Raw genomic sequence first — 12,766 nt, 5'->3', positions numbered from 1 at the left:
ATATGGTTTTTCTTATGAGGTTTTTACTTTCAAGCTACAAAAGGAACTGATTTAAATTGTAAAAATAAGAGCCAAGTCCCAGTTGACAAATGGTCAAAGGATATGAACAGGTAGTTTTCTTTTTAAAAATATTCAATTTTATTTTATTTTCGGTTTCAAATTCTCTCCCTCCCTGCCTCCTTGTCCCTCACCCACAAGAAAAGAAAAAAAATCTTATTAAAAATATGTAGTCATGCAAAATAAATTTCTATAAAAATATAGAATGATCCAAAAATGTATATGCTTTCTTTTCACAGGAGCTATTCTAATCTTCTGACAGTTCTAGTATATGTGCTGACAAAGTGAGCCCACAAGCAATTTTATAAGAAAAAAAAACAATTTTCCACAATCATATTAAAAATAGTCAAAATTACTAATGATTGGAGAAATGAAAATTAAAGCAATTCTGAGGTTCCACCTCACACTCATAAAATTGACAAAGTTGACAAAGAAAAAGACAAATGTTGCAGGGGCTTTGGGAAAACAGGTGTATTAATGCACTGCTAAGTACAACTGATTAGAAATCATGCCCCCAAGCCACTAAACTAGAAATACTCTTTGATCTAGCAAGACCACTACTAGACCTAATCCCCAAAAAGATCAAAGAAAAAGGGAAAATACCCATATGTACAAAATACTTTAAAGCTCTTTTTTGTGGTAGTAAAGAACTAGAAACTAGGGGATATTCATTAATTGTGGAATGTCTAAACAAATTATCGAATAGAAATATAATGGATTATTATTGTGCTGTAAGAAATTATGAAAGAAGTTAATTTGGGGCAAACCTAGAAAGACTTGAACAAACTGATGTGGAATGAAGTTAACAATCAAGAGAACAAATTATATAATGGCAATAACATTTTACAGATAAACAATTTTGAAAAACTTAAGAACTCTAACCAAGGCAGTGATCAACTATGATTCTAGAGAACTAATCAAGCTACCCACCCTCCTCACAAGAGAAATTATGAATTTATTGTACAAAATTAAACACATTTCTTAGATATGGACAATGTGAAAATTTGTTTTGTTTTCCTTTTTTATTATTTTGTTTTGGTTTTTGCAAGGTAATAGGTTTTTGCAAGGTGTAATAGGTTTTTGAAAGTGTCTGAGGCCACATCTGAACTCGGGTTCTCCTGACACACCAGGACCTATCTATCCACTGCACCACCTAACTGCCCCTTATTTTTATTGTTTTGTTTTGTGTAACAGAAAAAAAATTACTATAGGGTACTAATGCAAGTTATTTGTCTTCAGATTATTTGCATTATCATTACTTTGCTTGTGTTTAATTGTGGAGAGCAACAGGTCAATTAGTGTTTCAATAAATAATGACTGTAAATAAAAATTGGATTGTAAAGTAGAAAAAGTAGGTTGAAATCAGATGGAAACACTGATCTCAGATTAAAGGAAACAACTACTGACACAAACTATTGAGAATTAAGTTCTGGCTGGGTGCAGAACCAAGAGATAAAAGTACACAAAGTTATAATACTGCTTCATTGAATACATAACTTTGGCTGTTTAGAATTCACATGGTGTAATTAACGTCCCCACCTCTTTCATATAACTATCTTGTGATTTCAGTTCCACCTATTGAACTACAAAAACTAAATCAATATTATACTTCAGAAACAAATTTCATTGCAAAATAAATTACACCAAATCAAATGAGAAAGAAAAGTTATTAAGAAGAGAACATACAACAAAGGAAGTTAAAGGAAAAACCTCAAATTCTATTTTGATACCATAGAATTTGTAAATGTGTGTGAAAAATAATTTGCACACTGTAAAATACTGTAAAAATAAAAGGGATTATTATATTTTAAACATAGTAGCAGTCCATAATTTTCTAGTGAGGAAAATATTTTGAAAAGTCAAGAACACATCAAAGAAAAACATTTTTCTTTTTATTTTGTAAAACTTTATTAGAATTTGGGGTGGTGGTGAAGAAATTGGGCATGAAATCAACATAACACATGTGAGTAGGAATTGTTCATTAAGAAATCAATTCATGGAGCGGCTAGGTGGCGCAGTGGATAGAGCACCGGCCCTGGAGTCAGGAGTACCTGGGTTCAAATCTGGTCTCGGACACTTAATAATTACCTAGCTGTGTGGCCTTGGGCAAGCCACTTAACCCCATTTGCCTTGCAAAAACCTAAAAGAAAAATCAATTCAGATCATCCCTCCTATAAACAGATTCTGACAAATAAAAAAAAATCATGTCTGATTAAATATTGTAGTCAAATAGGAAGTCTTTTCCCTTTCTGGATCCTCAATGTCACCTATTTGTTATTTGCATATTGTATCACATTAAACTATGAGCCTCCCTGGGAGCAAGGACTGTCTTGTGCCAGGCACTTAGAATCACGCCTGAAAGTTCACTTGACTTTAAAATTACTTCAAGAGTTAGAAACAAGATCTTCAGGTCATCAAATATCTCCAATTAACAAGGCAGAATTGAGATAATTCACACAAGAACAATGACCCCCTCCATAACTCATCTAACCAAAGGGGAGCTGTTCATATGCTCTGGGTCAGTAGCAGCTGGATCAAGTAGATGTCTGCTGAGACTCCCAGTCAGAGACTAGGCAATATATCCAACCAAGCATCATGTAGACCAGGAGGGCACATCACTTTGAAAGCAATAGATGCTGTTAGGGCCCCTCCTGGAGCTAGAAAAGCAAAAGAAAGATCAAAAAGGATGTCAGAAGACCAGGTGTCTTCCTCATGAAGAACCCAGGATTAACACAAAGTCCAAAGTCAAGAAGTTGCTTAGAAGAATGAGCAAACCAAAAAAAAATGGAAATTCAAAACTCAAACAGAAGACACTGACATCTACAAGTTTAAAAAAAGTCTTTGGAATATATTATAGAAGGCAAAGATCTAGGCGTACAACCAAGAATACGTTATCCAGCAAAACTGAGAATAATCCTAAAAGGGCAAAAATGGAACTTTAATGAAACAGAGTTCTTGCAAGCATTTTTGATTAAAAAAAGAGAGATAGGCATAAAAAGGTTAAACTTCAGTGAGAAATCTTAAGAGACTAAACAAAGTTAAACTATTTATGTTCTCATATGGGAAAATGCTACATGTAACCACTCAGGACTTTCTCATCACCAGGAGTCATAGACTGTAAAATTAGATAGCCTGGTTGTAATTCTGTTGCATTTGGATAATCTCAAAAGAAAAATGGAATGGGTAGGAAAAATACAATGAGAGGGGTTTAACAAAAAGGACAAAGTAAGGGAGTTAGAGGACTTAGATAATATGAACCTCACCTTTCATCTGAACTGGTTAAAAAAGACAACAATTCATCTGAACTAGTTAAAGAGATTAAACAGAATTGCAGACAGCCCAGAACTGCAGAATGGATTAGAAACCAAAATCTAATATATGTTGTTTATAAGGAAAAATAGAAAGCAGAAACATACATGCAGAGTTAAAATAAGGTTCTGGAGCAGAATCTATTACACTTCAATTGAAGTAAAAAAGTCATGATTCCAGACAAATTAAACGCAAAAACAGACCTAATATATGCCAGGAAACTTGGATTTTTCCTCACAGCTACTATAGATAAAGGTTAGGTGTCATTAGTTGGGGTCTGAAATCAGCAAAGACCTAAAATGGCTCTTTAAAGGTATATTTAAAGGATCTGAACTCTCTTGCTGCTGCAGCTAGTTTACTAAAGAGCAGTCTAGCAGAGAGAATGGATAAAATCAGAGGAATTTAACAACTGAAATAAACAGATCACCTCAAAGGTCAATAGAACATAATAGGAGATGCCTGGCTGAACAGTAAGTAGAAGAATCAAAGGTATCTCAACAATTCTACTCTAAACATACATCTCTCCAGAATTTAGGGGGACTAAGGCAGCTAGGTGGCATGATGTAAAGAAGAGCTCAAGTGATGGACCTAGAGAGGAAAACATTTCATTCAAATCCATCCTTAAGATACTTTCTAGCTCACTTACCCACTGTCTGTCTCAGTTTCCTCAACTATAAAAATGACAATCCAAACAGTGCCTACCTCTCAGGGTGATGAAGAGCAAATGATATATTTCTAAAGTGCTTCTTAGCACAGTGCCTGGCCCATCCTATGTTCATTCCTTTCTGTTCCTTGTTTCCTTCCTCCTCCCCGCCATCCAAGACAAAAATCTGTTAAAATAGATGTTGATCTATACTGGTAGAGAGTGATTCTCCTATAAATCAATAAAATAACAAATTTGGTAGAGAATAAGAAAGAATACATAAATTTGCATGTTTCCAAAATTTCATTTATGATGAACTTAAACATAACTTTGTAGTTTTAAAATGAGTTTACTAGGGGCGGCTAGGTGGCGTAGTGGATAAAGCACCAGCCTTGGAGTCAGGAGTACCTGGATTCAAATCTGGTCTCAGACACTTAATAATTGCCTAGCTGTGTGACCTTGGGCAAGTCATTCTTAACCTCAATGCCTTAAATAAATTTTTAAAAAATGAGTTTACCAGGTCTTTTTTGCTGGATAATTTCCTCATAAGTCAAAACCCCAAATCAATCCCCAAATCTCTACCTTGGGCTGATTTTTAAAATTAAACACTTCAATTTTAAATATTATTTACATAAAAATGATGGGTTTAAAAATACTTGAGTTAACACTACCTTTTAACAAAGTTCTTCACTAACAGCATCCCTTAGACAAGGTTTCAGTATTACTTTGTATAAAATTCTGCTCCCCAATAAAAGTAACATTATAGTTGTAACACTGACATTACAGCTTCAACATCACAGTCAATGTTAAACTACTAGGGCACAATTATCAATAGACAGTTGAGGCTAGGTAGTTTATGTATTTTTAAATGCCATTAAATATGTGTCAGTTGAAGAATTATATTACCTCACATAGAGGTCAAATACAAAGCCAGGTACAAAATATAAGTAAAGATACAAAATTCCATAAATTTTCTTCTATTTATCATAACTATCTGTCCTGAGATTTAATGAATTAACTTATGTATGTCAAAGAAAGTAATTTTCTAAACATTCTAAATACAATGCTGCTTGCTTTGACAGAAATGTTTCCTTTTTTTCTAAATATGAGTCTATAATATAGGTGCTTCTCAACTTTCTGTTCATGTTTTAAGTCACATACTAGTAAACTGAGATTTTATACTAGCCCAGTTTTTATTCTCTTTCCATTTCTACTAATATATTTTGTTTTTATATCACTTTCAAATGGGTAGGAATATATAGTATTCTCTCTTCTTCCATTAGAGGATAATACCTTATGAAACAAGAATTTTTTAAAAGCAAAAAGTTTAGCAAAACTAAGCAGCACATCAGCTGAATTTTATGGCATATGTATAACTCAATACCCAGAGTTCCTCACTTCTACAAAGTGGGCAGAGGTGTCTTTTCTCAGTTCTTAAAAACTAAGTAAGCTTGATAATTAAAAATGATGTTAAAATTTGATTTTTTGTTCTTTCCATTTATAGTGTTTTTTGTTATGGTATATAGTTTTCCTGTTTTACTTACCTCAGCTTATTTAAGTTATATGTGCTTCATATTCAAAATAATATTCCATTATATTTATATGTCAGACTCATATTTAGTCATTCCCCAATCAATGAATATTTACTTTGTTTCAAGTTCTTTGTTATTACAAAAAGTACTGCTAGAAATATTTTGGTGTTTATAGGATCCCTTTCCTCTTTAAAACAAATACGTAGTAGTGGATTTCTGGGTGAATGGGTCTGGACATTTTAGGATTTTAGGTATTTTCTTGGAATAATTCCATTGTTTTTCAGAATGGCAGGCCCAATTCAAAGTTCTACCATGTTATAGTGCCAATTTGTCTTTTCACAACTCTGTCGATATTATTTGGTCCCTTTTTAATATCAATCTTTACCCATTTCTCCATGTTGTCTTTAATCTTCCATTTCTTTTTAATAACTATTACCTCTCATTTTTAAAAAGTTAACTTTTCCAGCTTTGTGTGTTCATTGTACTTCACTAACACAAGAAATGAACTAAACATTAAAGCTAACTAAATCTGAAAGACATATATACAAAGGGGGTTTGGAACCACAGTTCTGAAAGAGGTGTGCTCCATTTTATATTGTTGGCAAAATAGATTTCTTTTCAGTGTTCCGTCTGTGCTCTCTACTCTTTTTTTTTAAAAGGTTTTTGCAAGGCAAATGGGGTTAAGTGGCTTGACCAAGGCTACACAGCTAGGTAATTATTAAGTATCTGAGGCCAGATTTGAACTCAGGTACTCCTGAGTCCAGGGCCAGTGCTCCATCCACTGCGCCACCTAACTGCCCCTACTCTCTACTCTTTGATGCCGCTTTTCCCCTGCCCTATATGTCTTGTTTTGGCATTAGTTCTAGTGTCCAGAACCCTTTACTTCAACAACATAATCTTGCAAATTATAAACAAAAAACCTAGAATCAATGAGTGTAAGTTACAAGGAAGGTAATTCAATTCTATATAAGAAGATATAAGCCTTAATAGTTAGAAGTCTTTCTAAATGGAAAGCTATCTTGAAGTAGTGAGTGAATATACTATTAGTACTGGGTGTTCAAGAGGAAAGCTAGATGTCTAACCTTTCAGGGATGTTGTGGAAAGTATCCACATACAATTGGGCAAGGATTTGAAGGCTCATTTCAATTTTAGGACTGTTCATTCCTTACTGTTTACAAACATGAATCCTTAAATTCTTTACTGGGTACTATTATTCCCTCAGATTGTCATTATCCTTTATCACTGCTCCATTTTATTCAATCTCTAAGGAAAAAAGTTTTCTTCTTTCTTGCTTCCACTTTTTCTCCCCTACTTGCTTCTTTAAATATTTCCATCTGGATTTATAGTATCACAACTGAAATTTCTTTAGGGTCACTAATGGTCTCTTTATTAACAAACATACTTGCCTTTGTCAAATCTCCATTCCTCTTGAATTCTACAGCATCTGGCACTGCTGATTTTCCTCCCTTCTCAGGGTAATAATAATAATAATAATAATAATAATAATAATAATAGCACCTACTGTGGGCCAAGCTCTGTGCTGGATATTTTACAATTGTTCCTCATAACAACCAGGGGAGGCTGGTGCTATTTTTATCCTTGTATTTCATTGAGGAAACTAAAGCAGACAGAGGTTAAAGTGACTTGTCCAGAGTTCCACAGCTAGTAAATGTCTAAAAATCTGGATTCCATTCTGGGTATTCTTGACTCCAGATCCAGTGCTCTAACCACTGTACCACCGAGCAGCCTAGCTCTTTCCCTTATACTGTTCTATCACAGTTGTTTTTCCTTCGATTTCTGTCATTCTCCATTTTATAAACCTCAACATGGATATAAGGGCTCTCGCCTGAGCTCTGTCCTCTTCACAGTTTCTAGATTAAGTGATTTTACTTGTTCCTATCAATTCAGCTATCATCTCTAAATAGATAACCTCAAATTATATATGTAACCCTTGCCTCTCTTGAGTTTTAGATGTGCATTTTCAACAGCCTTACCTCTCTGGGCATTTCAAATGCAACATATCCAATGAAGAACTTCTCTCTCTCTCTCTCTCTCTCTCTCTCTCTCTCTCTCTCTCTCTCCTTAAAATTCATTCTGTCTTACTAACTTTCCTTTTCCCATTGAGGGCACTACCCCTCGAAGAAGTCATCACTGACTTTTCTCTTTCATTTATCCCTCTCCTTTCCCAATATCCAATTAGTAAATCTTATAGATTCTACCTCTTCAATATGCCTTGCATATGTCTCACCTCTACTCACATCACCTATCTCTAGTCCAGACCCTCACTGCTTCTTCTCCAAACTGTCTTCATGCCTTTTCCTTCTCTCCAATATATTCTCTATAAAGTTGTCAAATTAATATCCCTAAAGTTCAAATGTGACCAGGTCATATTCTTTCTCAAAACTTTCCATGGCTACCAGCCAATATGGCAGAGAGAAGACAGACACTGTGCTAAGGTCTCCTGGTCTTCCCTCATATATAATATGAAACAAACCTCTCAACAAACATTACATAAAGAGGTACAAAGGACTTATTGCAATATAAGGGAAGAAGGGAGGATGTGAGAACTGCCTGAATCTTACTCTCGTCATATTTGGCTTAAAGTTAACATAAACACATTCAGTTAAATTAAGAAACTTATCTTATCTTTCAAGTATTATAAAGGGAAAGGGGAGGGGGAGGGGAGGAAAAGAGGAACTAACAGAAGGAAGAGAAGGAAGAAGGGGCAAAGGGAAAGGGGAAAGAAAAGGAAGGGGGCTTGGATATAAGGAGGCAAACTGAAGGTGGTGGTATTCAGAAACAAAATACTGGGGAATATGGACAAAATGAAATAAGGGAGAAAATACAAACAGAGGGAAGATAGCATGGACGGCAATAAAGAATTAGTAATATAACTTTGAATGTGAATGGGATGAACTCTCCTTTAAAATGTAAGTGGAAAGGGGCAGCTAGGTGGTGTAGTGGATAAAGCACTGGCCCTGGAGTCAGGAGTACCTGGGTTCAAATCCAGTCTCAGACACTTAATAATTACCTAGCTGTGTGGCCTTGGGCAAGCCACTTAACCCCATCTGCCTTGCAAAAATCCTTAAAAAAAATGTAAGTGGATAGAAGAGTGGATTAAAAACCAGAATCCTATAATATGCTGCTTACAAGAAACTCATTTGAAGCAGAGAGATACATATAGAGTAAAGGTAAAAGACAGAAGCAAAATATATTTTGCTCCAGCTGAAGTGAAAAAAAGCACGGGTATCAATCCTTATCACAGACAAAGCAGCTACAAAAATAGATAGCATTAAAAGAGATAAGGAGGGGCGGCTAGGTGGTGTGGTGGATAAAGCACTGGCCTTGGAGTCAGGAATACCTGGGTTCAAATCCAGTCTCAGACACTTAATAATTACCTAGCTGTGTGGCCTTGGGCAAGCCACTTAACTCCATTTGCCTTGCAAAAAAAAAAAAAACTTAAAAAAAAAGATAAGGAAGGAAACTATACCCTCCTAAAAGGTACCATAGACAATGAAGCAATTTCAATACTAAATATATATGAACCAAGTGTTATAGCATCCAAATTCTTAGAGGAGAAGTTGAATGAGTTGCAGGAAGACATAGACAGCAAAACTCTACTGGTGGGAGACCTCAACTTCTTCCTCTCAGATTTAGATAAATCTAACCATAAAATAAACAAGAAGGAAGTTAAGGAGGTAAATAGATTATTAGAAAACCTAGGCATGATAGACCTTTGGAGAAAAATTGAATGGGGATAGAAAGGAATATACTTTCTTTATGCAGTACATGGCACTTAACACAAAAATTGACCTGGTACTAGGGCATAAACACCTAATAATCAAATGCAGAAAGGCAGAAATAGTGAATACATGCTTCTCAGATCATAATGCAATAAAAATCACATGCAATAATGGACCAGGGAGAAACAGACCTAAAAAACCTCATTTTAAAGAATGAATGGATCAAACAACAAATTATACAAAGAATTAATGATTTCATCCTGGATAATGACAATAATGAAACAACATACCAAAACTTATGGGATAAAGCCAAGGAAGTTGTTGGGACATACTATATCTTTAAATGCTTACATGAATAAATTAGAGAAAGAGGAAATCAATGAACTAAATATGCAACTAAAAAAATTAGAGAAAGAACAAATTAGGGGCGGCTAGGTATCACAGTGAATAGAGCACCAGCCTTGGAGTCAGGAGTACCTGGGTTCAAATCCGACCTCAGACACTTAATAATTACCTAGCTGTGTGGCCTTGGGCAAGCCACTCAACCCCATTGCCTTGAAAAATCTAAAAAAAAAAGAACAAATTAAAAAACTCCAATTAAATATCAAATTAGAAATTCTAAAAATTAAAGGAGAAATTAACAAAATCAAAAGCAAGAAAACTATTGAACTAATAAATAAAACCAAGAGTTCGTTTTATGAAAAAAATCAAAAAAACTGATAAACCTCTGGTTAATTTGATTAAAAAATAAGAAAGAAGAAAATCAAATTGCTAGTATCATAAATGAAAAAGGTGAATTCACCACCAATGAGGAAGAAATTAATAACTTGGAATTATTTTGCCCAACTGTATGCCAATAAATTTGATAATCTAAGTGAAATGGATGAATATTTTACAAAAATATGCTGCCCAGGTTAAATAAAGAAGAAATTAAATACCTAAATAATTCTATCTCAGAAAAAGAAATTCAACAAGCCATTACTGAACTCCCTTAGAAAAAATCTCCAGGGCCAGATGGATTCACAAGTGAATTCTATCAAACATTTAAGGAATAATTGGTTCCAATTCTATATAAACTCTGGAAAAATAGGTGAAGATGGAACTCTGCCTAACTCTTTCTATGATACCAATATGGTGCTGATACCTAAACCAAGAAGAGTCAAACCAGAAAGAAAATTATAGACCTATCTCCCTGATGAATATAGATGCAAAAATCTTAGCAAAATGATTACAGCAAGTTATCACTAGGATAATACATTATGACCAAGTAGGTTTTATCCCATGAATGCAGGGTTTGGTTCAATATTAATAAAACTGTTAGTATAATTACTTATATAAATAATAAACCTATCAGAAATTATATGATTATATCAATAGATGCTGAAAAAAGCCTTTGACAAAATACAGCACCCATTCCTACTAAAAACACTAGAGAGCGTAGGAATAAATGGATTGTTCCAGAGAATAATAAGTAGTATCTGTCTGCAAACATCAACAAGCATTATATGCAATGGGGATAAACTAGAGGCATTCCCGAGAAGATCAGGGGTAAAACAAGGATGGTCATTATCACCACAACTATTCAATATTGTATTAGAAATGTTAGCTGCAGCAATAAGAGAAGAAAAAGAAATTAAAGGAATTAGAAGGGAAGGAAGAGACAAATTGGGAAGGAAGAGACAAAACTAACACTCTTTGCAGATGACATGATGGTGGTATACCTAGAGAATCACAAAAAATCATCTAAAAACTACTTGAAACAATTAGCAAATTTAGCAAAGTTGCAGGATATAAAATAAGCTCCCCAAATCCTCAACATTTCAATATATGATTAGCAAGATACAGCAGAAAGAGCAAGAAAGAAAAATCCCATTCAAAGTAACTTCAGACAATTTAAAATACCTGGAAGTCTACCTGCCAAGGCAGACTCAGAAACTTTATGAAAACAATTATAAAACACATCTCACACAAATAAAATCAGATTTAAATAACTGGGCAAATGTTGACTGCTCATGGATAGGCCAAGCTAACATAATAAAAATGACAATTCTACCTAAATTAAACTATTTATTTAGTGCCCAAGCAATCAAAAGTCCAAAAAATTACTTTAATGAGTTAGAAAAAAATTGTAAGTAAATTCATATGGAGAAATAAAAAGTCAAGAATTTCCAGGGATTTAATGAAGAAAAGTGCAAAAAAAGGTGGCTTAGCCTTACCAGATCTAAAATTATATTATAAAGCATCAGTCATCCATCTGGTACTGGCTAAGAAATAGAGCAGTGGATCAGTGGAACAGACTAGGTGCAATAGCAGGAAATGATTATAGTAATCTGTTGTTTGATAAACCCAAAGAGTCTAGCTTTTGGGATAAAAACTCTTCAATAAAAACTATTGGGAAAATTGGAAGTTAGTATGGCAGAAACTTGTATTAGACCAACACCTCACACCTATACCAAGATGAGATCAAAATGGATACAGGATTTAGACATAAAAGATAAAATTATAACCAAACTAGGAGATCAAGGAATAGTTTACCTGTCAGATCTATGAAAAGGGAAGCAGTTTATGACCAAGGAAGAGATGGAGAACATCATTAAAAACAAACTAGATAATTCTGATCACATTAAATTAAAAAGCTTTTGTACAGACAAAACCACCATAACCAAGATCAAAAGAAATGTAGTAAATTGGGAAACAATTTTTACAACTAGTATTTCCGACAAAGGACTCATTTCTAAAATAGATAGGGAACTGAGTCAAATTTATTAAAAAAAAAAAAAAACCAAGCCATTCCCCAATTGACAAATGGTCAAAGGATATGAAGAGGCAATTTACAGATGAGGAAATCAAAGCTATCCATAGTCATAGGAAAAACTGTTCTAAATCATTATTGATTAAAGAAATGCAAATTAAAGTATCCCTGAGGTACCACCTCACACCTTTCAGACTGGCCAATATGACCAGAAAGGAAAATGATCAATGTTGGAAGGGATGTGGGAAATCTGGGATACTAATGCATTATTGGTAGAGCTGTGAACTCATGCAAACTTTCTGGAGAGCAATTTGGAATTATGCCCAAAGAGCAAAAAAAAAAAAAAATGCGCATACCCTTTGATCCAGCAAATACCACTACTGGATCTATACCCTGAAGAGACCATGAAAATAGGTAAAAAGCATCACTTATACAAAAATATTCATAGTAGCCCTGTTTGTGGTGGCAAAGAATTGTACACTGAATGAATGTGCATCAGTTGGGGAATGACTGAGCAAATCATAGTGTATGTTCATTATGGAACACTATTGTTCTATTAGAGACCAGGAGGGATGGGAATTCAGGGAAGCCTGGAAGGATTTGCATGAACTGATGCTGAGCAAGATGAGCAGAACCAGAGAAACACTGTACACCCTGATGGCGGCGTGGGGGTGATGATTAACCTTAATGGACTTGCTCATTCCATCAGTGCAACAGTCAGGGACAATTC

General features: G+C 34.5%; 1 protein-coding gene across 3 annotated transcripts in view; it reads right to left on the bottom strand.

Annotated features, from left to right (window-relative positions):
• GPSM2 (G protein signaling modulator 2) overlaps window positions 1-12,766 on the bottom strand; it is a 78,307-nt gene that overhangs the window by 22,959 nt on the left and 42,582 nt on the right. For 2 of the 3 annotated variants that reach the window (XM_074188322.1, XM_074188321.1), the window contains one exon: window positions 4,069-4,240. The exons of the other annotated variant lie outside the window; for it this stretch is intronic. In XM_074188322.1, coding sequence (XP_074044423.1) covers window positions 4,069-4,145 — 77 coding nt within the window. In that variant the 5' untranslated portion in view covers window positions 4,146-4,240. The remainder of the gene's footprint in view (window positions 1-4,068; window positions 4,241-12,766) is intronic. 3 annotated transcript variants of the gene reach the window in all.

The sequence above is a fragment of the Macrotis lagotis genome, chromosome 5 (genome assembly GCF_037893015.1).
Source record: "Macrotis lagotis isolate mMagLag1 chromosome 5, bilby.v1.9.chrom.fasta, whole genome shotgun sequence".
In the NCBI taxonomy this organism is placed as follows: domain Eukaryota; kingdom Metazoa; phylum Chordata; class Mammalia; order Peramelemorphia; family Peramelidae; genus Macrotis; species Macrotis lagotis.
This window is presented reverse-complemented; position numbering and strand designations above follow the sequence as displayed.